Here is an 18,246-nt window from a genome sequence, read left to right as displayed (position 1 = left end):
CTATTACTTATATATCAGAAATTCTTCTAACTATGTGCTATAATGCTAAATAGGAAATGGTACAATTTATTGAAAGTTTTATTATTTTGCTTTTCTTTCCCAAAAGTGGAAGAGTATAAACATAACAAAAAACTTAAGGTATAAGGGCAGACAGGGTAACACAGTACCCAACCATAATTGTTTCAAAAATTTGGTAGAGGGAAATCGGGAAGACAGAAAGCAAAAAGGTAAAAGGAAGGGGATATCAAACAGTATTAACAAATAGCATATAAGAAAAAAACACGTATGTCCAAGCAAATACTCAGAACAGTGTAGGGAATATAGTAAAAGCCTTACACCAGTATTCCAGCATCAAGAAGAAGCCCATTTTGGCGCACGGCATATGTGCGCTAAAATTTGCAACTTTTTTCTTCTTTTGTCACTTTCCGAAAGTGGTGAGAAAATGGGGTGGGGATTAGCAGGAGGGTGCGTGGTCTCCCAAGGACTGACAGATTTACAATAACTTATGCCAGAAACTGGCATAAGTTATGGCTCGAATCTACACCTGCTCATAGCAGGTGTAGACTTTCATTTCTGTCATATGGACAGCCATAGATGCACTAACTTTATTGAGAAGTGTGCACCTCTTAATAAATTTAGCGCATTTCCCTCCGACACTAGTCTTAGTATATTTCAAGCATTATCTGAAATTACCTGAAAAAAGTAGTGAATAACAGAAAATAGGTCATGGGTGCATTAAAGAAAAAGGCAAAAGGAAAAGAGCCGCTAGCTAAAGTTGTCAGCTGAAAGTATCTCCCGTCAATGGTCTCCTGCTAAGTAGAGGAGTCCTGCAGTTGTGACCATATAGCCTCATACTGAGGAACTTTGTCCTCTAGAATTGCTATAATACGTTCAAAGCCTCAAATATCAGAAAATATCACAATTTATACTTACACCTGAGGGGAGGATCTCACAGCATCCTTCTTGCATTGCCATTTGGGGATCACAATAAATAAGCAATTTCTGGATGTCAAACTACATGGAAATAGGAAAATAGACAGTATGAACCAAAGATGTACCATTCTAAAATAAAAACAAAGCAACTGAGATCCTTTTATAGTAAAACTTACAAATACTGGTTCTCCGTTCATCATGTCCAGCCCAATAAATGTGTGACCTTGATTGTTTATGGGTTTCCTTGGCTCAATAGGTTTACTTGATATAAAGCTGCAGTCAATATGAATGGATACCACCCTCTCTTGCACACTCAGTACAATCTTGTGCCATTGGTTGTCAAATAAAGAATAGACTCCATGTCCAGTGAACGTACAACCCACATATTCTACATCATGACCACTGGCTCGAAACTCCATGCTTCTGTCCTTGCCATTGATGCCTAAGGAGAGCTACAGAAAATTCACATGAAGAGGTCTAGTAAATGTCAGTGTCAAAAATAAAATGCATCACATTGGCAAAAAAATAAGAATAACACTGATCCATAAAAAGGTGAATGGAATCAGCAGCAGTGGTTCTAAGCAAGGATAGTACATTTCATATTAGGCCAGTTTCAGAAATCTGTAATGCAGCTGCATTTAGGGTCCATATTAGGGCTGAATTACCCGGACCTCCCACAGTTTTCCTTCCCACCTTCCAAAAGTCATAACTTTTTTTATTTTTCCATCAATATTGCTCTATGAGGGCTTTACTTTTTGCGGGACGAGTTATAAATTTTCACTGCACCATTTATTGTACCATATAATGTAGTGGAAAACTGGGGGAAAAAAATTGTGGGGTGGAATAGGAAAAAAACAGCGGTTCCTCAATATTTTGGGGGATTTTGTTTTTATGGTGTTCACCGTGTTGTAAAAATGGCATGCTAACTTTATTCTGCGGGTCAATACAATTACGGCAATACAAAATGTATATATTTTTTAATGTTTTACTGCTTTTACAAGCAAAAAACTTATTGTTAAAAATAAAATTTGAGTTTTGTAGCTATATTCTGAGAGCCATAACTTTTTTATTTTCCCATTGATTAAGTGGTATAAGGGCTTATGTTTTGTGGGGAGATCTGCAGTTTCTATTGGTACCATTTTGGGGTACTTGAGACTTTTTGATTACTTTTTATTCCATTTTTTGTGGGAGATGAAGTGACCAAAAAACAGCGATTCTGGCGGTTTAATTTTTTATTTTTTACAGCGTTCACCATGCAGACTAAATAATGATATATAGTAATAGTTCAGACTTTTACGGAGGCGTTGATACCAGTTATGTTCATTTTTTATTTTTTTTACATTGTGCTTGGGGAAAAATGGGAAAAGGTGTTTTTTTTAACTTTTAATATATTTTTTTATATATGTTAAAAAAAACTTTATTTTGCTGTATTTAACTTTTTTATCTGTCCCCCGAGGTGACTTGAATAAGTGATCGTTGGATTGCTTGCATGACATACTGCAATACTAATGTATTGCAGTATATCGTGATATTGACACTCTTCTCTCCGAAGAAGCCCGAATACAAAGACGGCAGACCTGAGGGCTTTCGTCAGGCCCCCAGGCTACCATGCCAACCAACGGCACCTTTCGATCGCATCGCGGGGTGGACTTTGCAACGTTACTAACCTTTTTAATGCTGCGGTCGCTATTGACTGCGTCATTTATCGGGTTAAACTAGCTGGATCGTGCTCACTACACTGAAGGGTCAGCTGTAAGACACAGCCGATACACTCAGCCCATGAGCCCGCTCTATACTACCCCTCCTGACATGCGCCGCATATACGGCGGATATCGGGAAGGGGTTAATGGGGTTGTCCGGGTATAGAGCGGCTTTTTATTCTAATGACCTATCAACAGGATGCGTCAACAATATATTATCGGTGGGGGTCCGACACTGAACTGCTGTTCCGGCTGCCTACAGGCTCCGAATGTTGTGCAGTGGCCAGTGACAGAAGCAGATGGCTCCGTACACAGCATAACAGTCATGATGCAATACTGCAAGTCTGCTCCTATTCACTTAAATAGGAGCAGAGCTGCAGTACTTCAGCACAGCCACTATACTGTGACTGGAGCCATTTGCTTCCGCCATGGACATCCTGTGCCCAGAGGCAGCCAGAACAGCTGATCTGGTCTGTGTGTCGGGCCACCACCAATCATATACTGATGACCTATCCTGTGGATAGGTCATCAGTATGAAAAACCACCCCTTGCCCATACAACCCCTTTAAGATCACACTAGGGTTCTATGGTCATCTTAGTCCGGTTCAGTGGAACAGTGTAGGTCTGGGTATTGCTGATATATTCCGAACGCTAAAATGCAGCCCCATTACAGTTGTCTGAAAGCAGTGTAAGCCGTTTGTTAATTTGTAAGCCGAAAACCAGAGGGAAAAAATATATAATTTATACTGTATACTTAACCTTTTTCTATGCACTCCTAGTTTTGGCTTAAAAATAAATATGCTGAATACAGACCAAAATATAATCATGTAAAAGCAGCCTTATAGTTATTTTTAAAACTGCCAATGCCACTAGACATTTCTATTTGAACATAACATAACTTTGGTAATACCAATAATAGAATCTTATTTCAATTACAATTCCATTTCAGTGAAAGTGAATGACTATCTTTACAATAAGTGTTCTCCTCTAGAAAGGCCATGATAGATGGATGGTACCTGTGGGTATCCCAGATGGTCACTGATTTGAAAAAGGTACCAGTCTTCATCAGTTGTCTGCTTCTTTATCAACAAAGTCATCACTATTGTGAACTCACGAGGTAATCCATGTGGAAACACCTGTCTGTTAGCGACATAGAAAAACGCATCATATTAGCAATATTTTTAAGGGGATCATCTTTTGATATCGTAGTGTTCCATTTCTACGATGCACGTCATCACGTATTAACTTCTCAGAAAAACTTAAATTATAATCAAATGTGTCTGGCAAATTATTTAACTCTTCTGAACACTCCAGAAGCAAACAAGGAGCCAAGTTAAATGCAAGGGCAGACTATAAACACATCTCTATTTGCAGAAAATGTAATCCACACTTTGTTGATTGTATGAACTGTTGATATTTATGGTCACAGGCCTCTGCCGAATATCCCTTAAGAGATCAAAACTTCTACTAAACAAGTAAAATATAAAATAAGAAAAGTGCGGACAGTTTGCACAATGCTGACGTTTTATTGGAAAGGATAGCTAAGGATGGCGGTTTAATTACAGTTTAGAGAATAGCTAATTACACTTGGAATCTCATTATGATGCCGAGAGAAGTTGGCTCTGACTAGGCCTCCTGCCTCTGGGGAAATCTCTAATTCAATGCAGCCACTCCTGGCCATGAAAGAGTTGATCGTGTGTGACGGTAACTCCTGATCATAATAGTAACAAAGGCTCTTTCGACAAAAACCTTAGATCTTTGTAGATTCGAGGTAAGTAAGCACACACATAAATTAAAATACAGTTTTATGGCTCTATCCTATTGCACCATATCGTGGTCCGGATTAACCCCAGAAATATACGATCAAGTATACATGGCCAGGAGAAATCATATATCAGATAGTTCAATTCATTTCTGCGTGGTCTCTCTAACTTCTCGAACCAAAAACTTTTTGAACATTAAAAGAGTAACATAGTTTAATAAAGATGTTGGCAATATCCTTTTTGTATTTTAGTCACGACACACAATGTAATTCTTAACACTTACAAAGTAGATATTACACTTTATGATGATTATATGGAAAGTTCAGTGAAATCATAATGTTCTATACAATTTTCATCATGATCTCGCAAAAACCAATATGTATATTTACTGTCACTGGAAAACAGTACTTTTATGAGTCTAGGCTCCTCTAAACCCTTATTCATCTATCCAAAGTCATCTGGGAAAACTGCCAAGATTAAAAAAATAATAAAAGCTTGCAGTTCTCTGTTGCGTAATGAGTTGGAGAGGTGCCCGGACTGATACTGCGCCCAAGGCTTACTTTCCAGGATTAGGAAGGGTTTTATGAGGCGCTCAAATAGTTGCCTTCAGGGCGTACACTTTAAGACTATCAATCGCAACAGTTGCTGCATCACACTGGGTAATAGAGGTACAGTAGCATGTGATTAAGACCATCTCAAACAGTTGTGGAGGACACAACATTGACTACTACTATTTAACTCTCTACAAGAAATAATAGTAATAGTCTGGGCATGTCACAGTATAGTATAAGATTTATCCAAACGTGGGACTCACCCTGTCTGTTCCACAAGCCGAGCCCCTCCAAGTCGCATGATCAGCGGTCCTTTGGGGTTCCGAATCTTCTTTATTGAACTCATTTTCTGGAGAGAAAATCTCCTGATCAAATTGAACCCTGAGTGAGAAGTTAAAAAGATTGTTTAGCACATTTTAATATCTTAGTGGTTGTCTTGATCAGTTTACAGTTTCCTTAAATTTGAAAGCAATTATGTCTTAGTGTCATTGTAGTGTTATACGAGCCACAGTTACCTCCATGCGATTCACAATCAGCATGTGTCTGGTTACATTACAAGCATGAATTAATGTCTCTCTGCAGGCTATACATGTCAAGACAAAGTTGCATTCCCCTTACAATATTGCTCCTATTTATCAGAGAATATCCTAATGCACGTAATACTGAGGCAAAATGCAAACCAAACTGCGTAGATTGCTTTCCAGAATAATACATAATGTATATATTTACTGTGCCTTTGAGAACATAACCTTGTAAGACAAGGGCTCCAAGTGAAAGCTACAAAATTTAGATCACACTAGAAAAATCCGGTCCACATTTCTAACAAGACTTACACCTCTTGGGGAATACGGTACAGGCTACTAAATAACGCCAGATTGTACCTATAGTAGTCGCCACTTTTTTAATGTTCCAAATTGCACCTAATAATGCAAATAAATTAGATGCAGTTCTTTGGCTACCACAGGGTCAGGTCTTGATATTTGACAACTTCACATCCCATGTTGTTATGTAGCTCTGGACTTGCCCAAAGCTCTATAAAAGACTCGAAGGGGTTCGATACTTGTCATAAGTGCTGCCCAATCTGTAGTAAACCATAAGCAATGTGCCTTTATTAAATTGTTTGTTGTTTTACCGCCCTTTTTGGGTACTCCAGTAGCTAAGGCATCACAACTGTTCTATAGTACACGCTCTATGTATTCTAACTGCTCTTTGGATGTCTCCTCGAGGACCCCATGGTCATAAGCCTAATTGGTATGCTCTTTATCAAGAAAAATCAGGCAATTATCATGCATGGGGAGTAGGGGGCAACCTAACAAATATCTGCGATACAGAGAGTGAGGGAAATGTATCAACACTTGTGCCAAGCAAAAGTGGCGCATCTGCCATTAGCAATAAATCAGCTTTCGGCTTTCATTTTTAGAGACCCTTTTTCAAGCAAGAGCCGGCATCTAAATGATTGCTGTGGCCAACTGTTCCACTTTACCTTTTTGCCAGTTTTATTACTTCTCCCGCATATTTTTTGCTGTTTTCTACTGATTGGGCTGCATTTAGAAATGCATCAAATGAGCTCTTAGTTGGCATTAATTTAAATTAATTTAAAGTTGGGCTATGTTCACACCACATTTAGCATATATGTTTTGCCCCATTGTATACACCAATCATATCCATAGGGTATAATGGGCCAGATGTATGCGAAAAAGTGTTATTTTGGCATACACCTGGCTGTTATGTATCAGCATACTTTTTTTTTAGCTGTATTGAAAAGTTTCGTCGGAGAAGCTTCCCAAAAAAAAGGCATAAACCGACAGGATAGTTTTTTATAATGAGAGTCTATAAATCTTTTGTCAGGGCTGTACATTCGTGACAAGTGTTGGGTTATTGTACCGGTATATGCGCCGAATATACATACAAAAACGCTTTATGAGCAGAGCCTATTAATATGGCCCCTTCAGTAGTGCAGTATGATAGCCATAGAAGATTGGGCACCCTTTATTTAAAGGAAACAAAATTCATTATTAAACAGAATATACATAGAAAACAAGTTTAAAATGTAAGTTTCAAGAAAATATTTTAGTATGTCAGGTTGGGAGTTGAGCAATATTGTATTTCTCTGAATTTTATTGTATGTTAAAATGTACTGTATATTAGAACGGAATTAATAGGTTTTCATTAATAAGAAACTAAAAACAAATAGCTAATAAAGGAACAAAGCCAATAATGATTTACGCATTACAATGTCACAAAGACAGGTGTGATGTGTAATGAGGATGAAAATCATACATGTAAATAATTATTGAAAAGGTTCAGAAAAATAAAGTAAGAAGAAGTTAAACAACATGACAAAAGATTAACCCCTTAACGCACCATGACGTAACTGTACGTCATGGTGAGCAGTGAGTTCGCGCACCTTGACGTACAGTTACGTCAGTGCTTTGACAGTTAACCGCCGCGCGGCGCTACACCGCAGCGGCGGTTAACTGTGCAGGGTGTCAGCCCTGCTCTCCCCGTTGCCGATCAGCGGCCTGTCGCCGCTGATATCGGCAGTCAACCCCTTAATTGCGGCGCTCGATTTTGAACGCCACAATTAAGGTCTTTAGCGCCGATCGGCAGCCCCCATGTGAAATCACGGGGGCTGGCGATGGTACCCATGGCAACCGGACGCCAGACAATGGCTTCCGGGTTGCCATGTACAGAAGCCTATGAGGACCACCCCGAGGGTGGTCGTCGTAGGCTTCCTGTCAGTGTGACTGTCTCGTCACAATGACAGTTGAAATGCATTACACTACGTGTGTAGTGTAATGTATTCCAGCAGCGATCAGAGCTGCAAGTCTAAGTGTCCCCTAGTGGGACAAGTGAAAAAAGTAAAAAAAAGAATAAAAATGTTTTAAAAAAAGTGTAAAAATAAAAGTTATAAGTGACATAAACAAGAACTGCTTTTTTTCCTATAATAAGTCTTTCATTATAGGAAAAAAAATGAACACGTAAAAAAAAGTACACATATTTGGTATCACCGCGTTCGTAACGACCCCAACTATAAAACTATAATATTATTTTTCCCGCACAGTGAACGCCGCAAAAAAAATAAACGAAAAACAATGCCAGAATCACTATTTTTTGGTCACCACCCCTCACAAAATATGTAATAAAAAGTGATCAAAAAGTCGCATGTACGCCAAAATAGTACTGATACAAACTACAACCCATCCCGCAAAAAACAAGCCCTTACACAGCTTTTTTGACTGAAAAATAAAAAAGTTATGGCTCTCAGAATATGGTGACACAGAAAATACATTATTTTCTAAATAAGTTATTTTATTGCTCAAACGCTGCAAAACATAAAAAAACGTATATACATATGGTATCGCCGTAATCGTACCGACCCGCAGAATAAAGTATAATAGTCATTTATAGCCCAGGGTAAACACCGTCAAAAATAAATAAAAATCATTGTCAGAATTGATGGTTTTTGGTCACCTGGCTTGCCGAAAAATTGAATAAAAAGTGATCAACAAAATCGCATGTACCCCAAAATGGTACCAATGAAAAATACAGATTGTCCTGCAACAAATAAGCCCTCACACGGCTCCGGTGGTGAAAAAATAAAAAAGTTCCGGCTCCCAGATTATGGCGGTGCAAAATGTGCAGAGCGTTCCAAAAGTGGATAAGATCGGGCACCATTTATCAGTGCGACACCGGCCACATATCTGTGGATTATTATTTATTTACCCCATTATTATACCCTCTTATTATGCCCCTGATGTACTCTGCCCAGCCTACATGTGCCCCAACATTATAAACTGAAATACCAGCAAAACGCCAGAGCTACTACCAAGCAAAATATGCGCTCCAAAAGCCAAATGGCGTCCCTCCCTTCTGAGCCCTACAGCGTGCCCAAACAGCCGTTTATGTCCACCGATATGGCATCGTACCAAAAAATGGTACCAATAAAAACGACAGCTCGTCCCGCAAAAAATAAGCCCCCACACCGCTCTATTGACAGAAAAATAAAAAAGTAGTGGCTCTTGGAAAGCGGGGAGGAAAAACGAAAAAGCAAAACATGAATCAGTTCGTAAAGGGTTAATTACTTTCTAATGAAAAAACATTTATGACCACATGTGGGGTATTGCCGTACTCGGGAGAAATTGCTTTACAAACGTTGGGGTGCATTTTCTCGTTTATCCTTTGTGAAATTGAAAAAATTCAACATTTTAGTGGAAATAATGTTGATATTAATTTTCACGGCCTAATTCTAATAAATTCTGCAAAAGACGTGTGGGGCCTAAATGCTCACTATACCCCTAGATAGATTCCTTAAGTGGTGTAGTTTCCCAAATGGGGTTACTTTTGGGGGGCTTCCACTGTTTCTGTCTCTCAGGGGCTTTGCAAATTCGACATGACACCCAAAAACATTCCAGCAAAATTTGAGCTCCAAAAGCCAAATAGCGCTCCTTCCCTTCTAAGCCCCGGTGTGGGTCCAAACAGTAGTTTATTACCACATATGGGGTATTTACGTAATCAGGAGAAATTGTTTTACAAATGTTGGGGCGCTTTTTCTCCTTTATTCCTTGTAAAAATTAAAAATGGCTACCTTTTTTCAGAAAAAAAGGAGATTTTCATCTTCACATACTAATTCAAACAAATTTAGCAAAAAAACTGTGGGTTCAAAATGCTAACTATACCCTTAGATAAATTCCTTGAGGGGTATAGTTTCCAAAATGGGGTCACTATTGGGGGGTTTCCACGGTTTTCTTCCCTCCAGTGCATTGCAAACGCGACACGGCACTGAAAACTATTCCAGCAAAATCAGAAATCCAAAATCCAAATGGTGCTCCTTCTCTTCTGAGGCCTGCTGTGGGTCCAAACAGCAATTTATTACCACATATGGGGTATTGCTATAATCGGAAGACATTGCTTTACATATGTTGGGGTGTTTTTTCTACTTTATTCCTTGTAAAAATTTAACATTTCCTAATTTTTTCACAAAAAAAGTAGATTTTCACCTTCACATACTAATTCAAATAAATTTAGCAAAAAAACTGTGGGTTCAAAATGCTAACTATACCCATAGATAAATTCCTTGAGGGGTATAGTTTCCAAAATGGGGTCACTTTTGGGGTGTTTCCACTGTTTTGGCAGCACAAGGCCTCCTCACACCTGACATGGTACCTAAAATATATTCTAATAAAATAGAGGCCCAAAATCCACTAGGTGCTCCTTTGCTTCTGAGGCCTGTGTTTCAGTCCATGACCGCGCTAGGGCCACATGTGGGGTATTTCTAAAAACTGCAGAATCTGGGCAATAAATATTGAGTTGCATTTCTTGGGTAAAACCTTCTGTGGTACAGAAAAAATTTATTACAAATGAATTTTTGAAGAAAAAAAATGAAATTTGTAAATTTCACCTCTACTTTGCTTTAATTCCTGTGAAACGCCTAAAGGGCTAAAATACTTTGTGAATGCTGTTTTGAATACTTTGATGGGTGCAGTTTTCAAAATGGGGTGATTTATGGTGACTTTCTAATATATAAGGCCCTCAAAGCCATTTCAGAACTGAACTGGTCCCTGAAAAAATAGCCTTTTGAAATTTTCTTGAAAATATGAGAAATTGCTGCTAAAGTTCTAAGCGTTGTAACGTCCTAGAAAAATAAAAGAATGTTCAAAAAACGACGCAAACATAAAGTAGACCTATGGGAAATATAAACTAGTATGTATTTTGTGTGGTATTACTATCTGTTTTACAAGTAAATACATTAAAATTTAGAAAAATGCTAATTTTTGCTAATTTTCTCTAAATTTTGGCGTTTCTTACAAATAAATATTGAATTTAATGACAAAATTTTTTCAGTATCATAAAGTACAACATGTCACGAGAAAACAATCCCAGAATCGCTTGGATAGGTAAAAGCATTCTGGAGTTATTACCACATAAAGTGACACATGTCAGATTTGCAAAAATGGGGCTGGTCCTGAAGGCCAAAACAGGCTTAGACACTAAGGGGTTAATAGAGTGAACGGTTGTCGGAAAGAAAGATAACACTATGGGGATAATGAGGGTTAAAGAGGACATGTCACTAGGTCATATAAGTTGAACAGGTTATCTGACCTGAATAGCGCTGTCTCCCTGATTCCAGCACTGTTTTTCTTTTTTTCCTTGACCCTTTTTTCATAGATTTGGCCCGCTGTTGTGTTGGCTTCCTATATGCTAATTTTCTGTTAGCCAATAGGGCATGGACTACACTCAAGCTGCCTTGCACAGATATACAGCATTAGAGGCATTAGAGGCAGGGAAGTTAGCTCCACCCCATTGGAGCAACAAATTAGCATATAGGGAGCTAATAGAAATATGGCCCACAATTGTATTGGCTCCCTATATGCTAATTTGCTGTAGTTAGCTAATAAGGTGGAGCTATAGTCCCTGCCTCTGATTCTGACCAATCAGCACGTGGCAGTTAACTACACCAAATTAGCATATTTGGAGTCAACACAACAGTGGGCTGTATCTCTGGAATGGGGGGGGGGTCAAGGAGAAAAATAAAAGCAGAGCTGGAATCAGGGAGACAGCGCTATTCAGGTCAGTTAACCAGTTCAACTTATATGACCTAGTGACAGGTCCTCTTTAAGTGTCTATATTGAGAGGGGGAAGGGAATTTAGAAATTAAATGGCCAAATATGGTTGGGGCTCCTGAATACAGCACATTGGGATCATGCATAGGGATTTGGTATTTCAAAAGGTCACTTGAACTTCCTTTGCTGCCCTGTTGCATTATGGGAAAGTTACAATGTTTAAAGGGATGGTTTATGCAAGAACATTCTATAGGGAAAGACTACTTTTAGGGAATGTGATACATATTTCTGGGAAATGGGCATTCCTATCAGCAACAGATATATCATGGTCATATTGTGTTGCACCTTTCAAGCGATTTAGTGCAGTATATTGTGTATGAGCTGAGAAACTATGTCACAAAGCATAAGTTGCGGACATTCATAATTCTATTAATGGTGACCATTAAACTATCAATTATAATGGCGTTAGTCATGATAATAAATCATAGCTTGTGTGCATAGATTTATTAACAGACATAAAAAAATCGCTTACATCAAGAGTTCCAAGCTTGTTACTAAAATTGCTGCCTTGACTGCAATGAATTGTATGTGTCCTGTATTAATAACACTGGAAAATTATTTTAGAAAGTGTTTTAAAGCTTATAAATCATACAGACAAGAATATATGCATGTACTGAGTCTTCAATTGGATGATGGATGAGAAGATGAGGAATAGATAAAATCAAAGTACACTAAACAAATGCATCAAACTACAACTAGGGTTTTACCAATACGAAATTGGTTGTAGGGTTAAATATAGAAATAAACATATGCATATTGTTCCTATTGTTGGGTAGGGTTTAAAAGGAGTTCACGGTTTTATTTCTAAATATACAGTAGGTTATTTACTGAATGATAAAATATTATGCAACTTTCTCAACATTTTCTCAGTTCGCAGTACGTGAACTAAAACATCTAATATATATTTTGGAAAGTTTGTTTGAAGCCCAATTTTTCATTGGTTTAAAAGCAGTCCATGTCACCGCTGCAGCCTGTGATTGGCCTGTGATTGGCTGCAGCGGTCACATGGGATGAAACGTCATCCCGGAAGGCCAGACTGGAGGAAGAAGCAGGAGTTCTGGGTAAGTTAACTTTTAATACTTTTAACTCCAGCGGTAGTCACTGTCCCGGGTGCTGAAAGAGTTACTGACGATCAGTTAACTCTTTCAGCGCCCTGGACAGTGACTATCCCCTGACGTCGCCTAGCAACGCTCCCGTAATTACGGGTGCACACACGTAGCCACCCGTAATAACGGGAGCCCCATAGACTTATTTTTCCTCATGCACACTTCCATCACCGTTTTCACGGCCATTTTTCACGGATCCGTGTGTCCGTGATTGGAACCGTGTGCTTCCTGTGTGTACTCCGTGTACACTTCTCTGTTTCAGTTTCCGAGAGGAAACTGAAACTCGTTCACACTATGTGCACGATATTGTGAGTGCCGCACATGCTATTCCCTGTCCAGCGGTACTCACTGTCCAGGGTGCTGAAAAAGTTACTGCCGATCAGCGCAGCCCCTTAACTCTTTCAGCATTCTGGACAGAGACTGCCGCTGGACAGGGAATACCATGTGCGGCGCTCACAATATACATTAATGGTTAATTAAAAAAAGCCTGCAACAAAAAAAAAAGTTACTACTTACCCCTGCGTGCGTGCTTCTTCCTCAAGTCCGGCCTCCTGAGATGACAGGCTGCAGCGGTCAAATGGACTGCCGCGTCATCCAGCGAGGTCGGACTGGATGTCAGAAGAGGGACGTATGGATTTGTTTTTCTTAATATCGCTGTGTTCCAGCACTGATCAGCAGCCTCTTCTCTCTATCAGTGCTGACAGAGAGAAGGGGCTGCCGATTAGTGCAGTGCTGTATCTGTCTGTATGTGTACCTCTGCCCGTCCGGCTGTTGCTAGGCAATGGCTCCGTCACACACAGATGCCTTCCGTGTGCCTTCAGTTTTTTTTAATCGTAATCTCGAACCAAAGTATGACATCCGTTTTCCACCCGTATATACGGACCCGTAAAAAAAAGGGGCGCTGGAAATGGGTCACATGATCGCTCAGACGCCATTTTCTCTGCTTCTCTTTATTCAAAAATTGAAATCCCCTGAAGTCGCCTAGCAATGTTCCCATAATTACGGGTGCACACACGTAGCCACCCGTAATTACAGGAGCCCCATAGACTTCTATGGGCCTGCCCGTGCTGTAATTACGGCCTGAAATAGCACATGTTCTATATTTTTCAACGGCCCGGACACCTTCCCGTAAGCAAACGGGAAGGTGCCCGTGGCCAATAGAAGTCTATGGGCCCGTAATTACGGGGCGTAATTACGGCACGTCATTACGGGCGTTTTTACATTCGTGTGCATGAGGCTTAAAGAGGCTCTGTCACCAGATTTTCAAACCCCTATCTCGTATTGCAGCAGATCGGCGCTGCAATGTAGATAACAGTAACGTTTTTTTTTTTCAAAAACTAGCATTTTTGGCCAAGTTATGAGCATTTTTATATTTATGCAAATGAGCCTTTCTTAAGTACAACTGGGCGTGTTTACATTTAAGTACAAGTGGGCGTGTATTGTGTGTGTACATCTGGGCGTTTTTACTTGTTTTACTAGCTGGGCGTTGTGAATAGAAGTGTATAATGCTGACGAATCAGCATCATCCACTTCTCTTCGTCAACAACCAGCTTCTGGCAGTGCACAGACACACAGCGTGCTCTCCAGAGATCACGCTGTGACGTCACTTCCTGCCCTAGGTCCTGCATCGTGTCGGACGAGCGAGGACACATCGGCACCAGGCGACAGAGGCTACATCGACTTACCTGCAAACGCCGATGCTGCTGCAGAATCAACTGTAGCCTCTGTCGCCTGGTGCCGATGTGTCCTCGCTCGTCCGACACGATGCAGGACCTAGGGCAGGAAGTGACGTCACAGCGTGATCTCTGGAGAACACGCTGTGTGTCTGTGCACTGCCAGAAGCTGGTTGTTGACGAAGAGAAGTGGATGATGCTGATTCGTCAGCATCATACACTTCCATTCACAACGCCCAGCTAGTAAAACAAGTAAAAACGCCCAGATGTGCACACACAATACACGCCCACTTGTACTTAACTTTAAACACGCCCAGTTGTACTTAAGAAAGGCTCATTTGCATAAATATAAAAATGCTCATAACTTGGCCAAAAATGCTTGTTTTTGAAAAAAAACAACTTTACTGTTATCTACATTGCAGCGCCGATCTGCTGCAATACGAGATAGGAGTTTGAAAATCTGGTGACAGAGCCTCTTTAAATCTGTAATGAATATATTGCTTCATTTCATTTCTTTTATGCTTCCAATAACATTATTTACACTCTCTACCAGTTAAATTCATATCGAGAGGTATTTAAATAGTGGGTTTTTACTCTATCCATTCCGTAAGTCAACCTCCCGAGCAACGCTGAGTATAAAAGCTAGTTCTTGTATATGCTCAAAGGTCTTATTCACACTAGCGCATTTTGGTCAGAATTTTGCATCAGCATTTGTAAGCCAAAACCAGAAATGGAAAACAAATGGAGAAAAGTATACTGGAAATATTTCCACCTCTTCTGTGTTTTGGACCCACTCCTGGTTTCGGCTTTCAATTACTGATGTAAAATGCTGACCACGATACGCAAGTGTGAATGTGGCCAAAGGCTGAAAACCTATTCTGATCATGTCCAACATGGCTTGTTACAAGTGAGTGCACTGATACACTTAGGTTGGATTCACATGTGGTGTATTTTTACACCACCGATTTAGCAGTCGTGAATCCACCGCAAAATTTGTATGCTTTACGCGCAGATTTAAATGCGGATTTGCAGTGGAATTGCTGCGAATTTCCCATTGCATTGCAATCCAACCTTTATAAGTGTCAGCAACACATGATCAGAATGGGTATAACACAACATAGAACTTAGTTTCTAATAATTATGTGTGAATCATCTGTTAAACATCAAATAGTATTTGTTAGGCCTGGATCACACACACAGTTTTCATGCCGTTTTTGGCTCAGTTTGAATCAAAGCCAGAAGTGGAGTCAAATGGAAGGAAAGGTATAAAGAAAAGCCTGATGCTTCTCCTTTCTTTTGTGTCCACTTCTGTGTTTGGGTATGTTCACACAGCTTATTTTCAGGCTTATTTTGGAGCGTAAAAGCCTTGTATTACGCTCCAAAACACACCTGAAATAAACCTGAAAACCTTAATCTATAGGGGTCAGTTATGGACAAAATAAATGACACAACTAAGGTTGGGTTCACATTGTGCATTTTTGTTGCGTTATTGTTGCCTTTTCAAACGCAGCCAAATGAAACGCATCTGAAAAAATGCATGCGTTTTTTTAAATACCCACGCGTTTTAACAAAGTGTTGCAGCTGTAAGCCTATGAACATTAAATTCAAAACCAGATTATAGCTAACTAAAACATTTTAAAAACGTATTTGTTTTTTTCAGATATGTTTCTTTTGGATGCGTTTGAAAACACAACAGAAACGCAACAAAAATGCACAATGTGAACCCAACCTTAGATGTGTCATTTTTTTTTCCATAACTGACTACTGTAATTTAATTATATTAATCTTTAGAAAATGACAAGTCCCCATGTGTTGCCTTTTAAATCAGTCCAATAATTTGCTAGTGGATGAACTAGGAACTAGAAAAATGAACAAACTACATATTGTATCTACTATTTGGGGTTTAATGAAAATTATAGAAGAAATATTGCTGCAAATAACATTAGGCCGGGATCACACACAAAGCTTTGATGCAATTTCAAAACGCCCAATATGAACCCAGCCTCTAGCTCTGTTTACAGAGCGTTTATGGGCAACATTAGTAGTATACATTTAAATAGGAAAAATATATTTGAATGTTTACTGCGACATACTCATATGTTTATACCCAAACAGTGTCCTTTTGGCATTCCTTTGACATATAAACAATTATACAGTATACTGTTTTGTTTTTTACAGTATTGAACAGCGTATTGCAAAAGAACGTATATTACAAGGTATATTACTATATATTACAAGGTATACATTTTTTCCATAAAATAGGTGTGAATGGCAGATGTACGGTATGCAACTGTAAAGGCATACAGTTGTATACATCTTGGACATATTAGGATATTTGTATGAACTGCAGAAAGAACTGCACGAGTGCCGCTCGGCAAACGCTGCTGTATATTCATTCGTTTTTTGCTGCAGTTTTACTTCAGTTGCTTCTATGGAAAACTGCATTGCGGTCGTCGCAGTTTTTACATATGGTTCTCCCCACTGAATTTGATGGGGAAAACCACAGCAAAACTGCCGTGACCAATGGAGCATGCCTTCATTTTACAAAAAACACATCATATCCTGACAATCGTGCAGCTTTCATCCCGACTGTGTGAATGGGATCCCACAATGCAGGGCCAGACTGGCCATCCGGAAGTTCTGGCGAAAGCCAGATGGTCTGGTGAACAGTGGGCTGGCTGCCACTGACACATATCTTATTACTTATAGCTACGGTCTGGAGCCTATTTACTCTAAGGGGTCAAGCTTATCTGTACTCAGCCGCAGATCAGACACTCAGAGGGGCAGCAAGGGGGTGAAAGGGGATGAGGTATGGGTTCTAGGGGTGGCTGGAATGTGCGTGCCATTGGTCCCAGATGTGAATCTTGCACATGCAGCATGTGTACTAGGTGTTTGTGGCGTGTGTCCTATGTGTTAGGGGTGTGTGTGCGGCATGGGTTCTAGGTGTTTGTGGGTGAGTGGCATGGGTCCTTGGTGTGATTGAGTGTGTGTGTGTGTATGTATATACAGTAGATTTTGGAATCATACTATTATTTGTATATATGATGCTATTTTAGCGTTTTATTTTAGTATGGCTTAAAATATGTTTTTAAACGTTATGTTTCTTACATTTTCTTACTGTTAGGCCTTATTCACACAAGCGCAGTTCACGTCCGACGCACGGACCTATGTAATTCAATAGGGCCGTTCAGACAGTCCGAGATTTTCACGCAGAGTGTGTCCGCTGCGTAAAACTCACATGTCCTATACTTGAGCGGTTTTCGCGCATCACGCACCCATTGAAGTCAATGGGTGCGTGAAAATCACACGCGGCACACGGATGCACTTCCGTGTGCTGCGTGTGATTCGCGCAACAGCTGTTTAAGAAATGAAGGCAAAAATAAAAGCACCTCCTTCATTTCTGATTTTAAACATAAAAACAGAGTGTCATAACGATGCCATATGCGCGAAAATCACTCAGACACGCATCATACACGGATGTCACACTGAACTGCAATGCACGCAAAACGCTGCGTGTGAATAAGGCCTAAGTCTTGTACAAATGAAACAACAATATCATAGCATATGTATAGTAAAATGTTAATAAAAATCTTGACTGAACAACATTAAATGTATGTGAATGGTCACAATGCGGAGACTATATTAATAAGGGATTTAAATGCATAGGGGGGAGTATAGTCTCGTAAATTAGATGCAAATTACCTCCACTCTTAACCCCTTCCCGACATTTGTCGTAAGTATACGTCATGGAAAGCCAGTGCTTCCCGCAAAATGTCGTATACTTACAACAAATGTTTGGCACCAGCTCAGAAGCTGAGTCGGTGTCATAATCGCCAGATCTCACAGCTGACATCCGGCTGTAATGGCGGGGACCGAAATTAGCTTCGACCCCCGCCA

General features: G+C 39.8%; 1 protein-coding gene across 1 annotated transcript in view; it reads right to left on the bottom strand.

Moving 5' to 3' along the window:
* COL16A1 (collagen type XVI alpha 1 chain) overlaps positions 1-18,246 on the bottom strand; it is a 176,895-nt gene that overhangs the window by 128,042 nt on the left and 30,607 nt on the right. The window contains exons 4-7 of the mRNA XM_075853167.1: positions 5,211-5,328; positions 3,650-3,773; positions 1,110-1,385; positions 934-1,014 (exon numbers count right to left, since the gene is read on the bottom strand). Coding sequence (XP_075709282.1) covers positions 934-1,014; positions 1,110-1,385; positions 3,650-3,773; positions 5,211-5,328 — 599 coding nt within the window. The remainder of the gene's footprint in view (positions 1-933; positions 1,015-1,109; positions 1,386-3,649; positions 3,774-5,210; positions 5,329-18,246) is intronic.

Source organism: Rhinoderma darwinii, chromosome 2 (genome assembly GCF_050947455.1).
Source record: "Rhinoderma darwinii isolate aRhiDar2 chromosome 2, aRhiDar2.hap1, whole genome shotgun sequence".
In the NCBI taxonomy this organism is placed as follows: Eukaryota; Metazoa; Chordata; class Amphibia; order Anura; family Rhinodermatidae; genus Rhinoderma; species Rhinoderma darwinii.
This window is presented reverse-complemented; position numbering and strand designations above follow the sequence as displayed.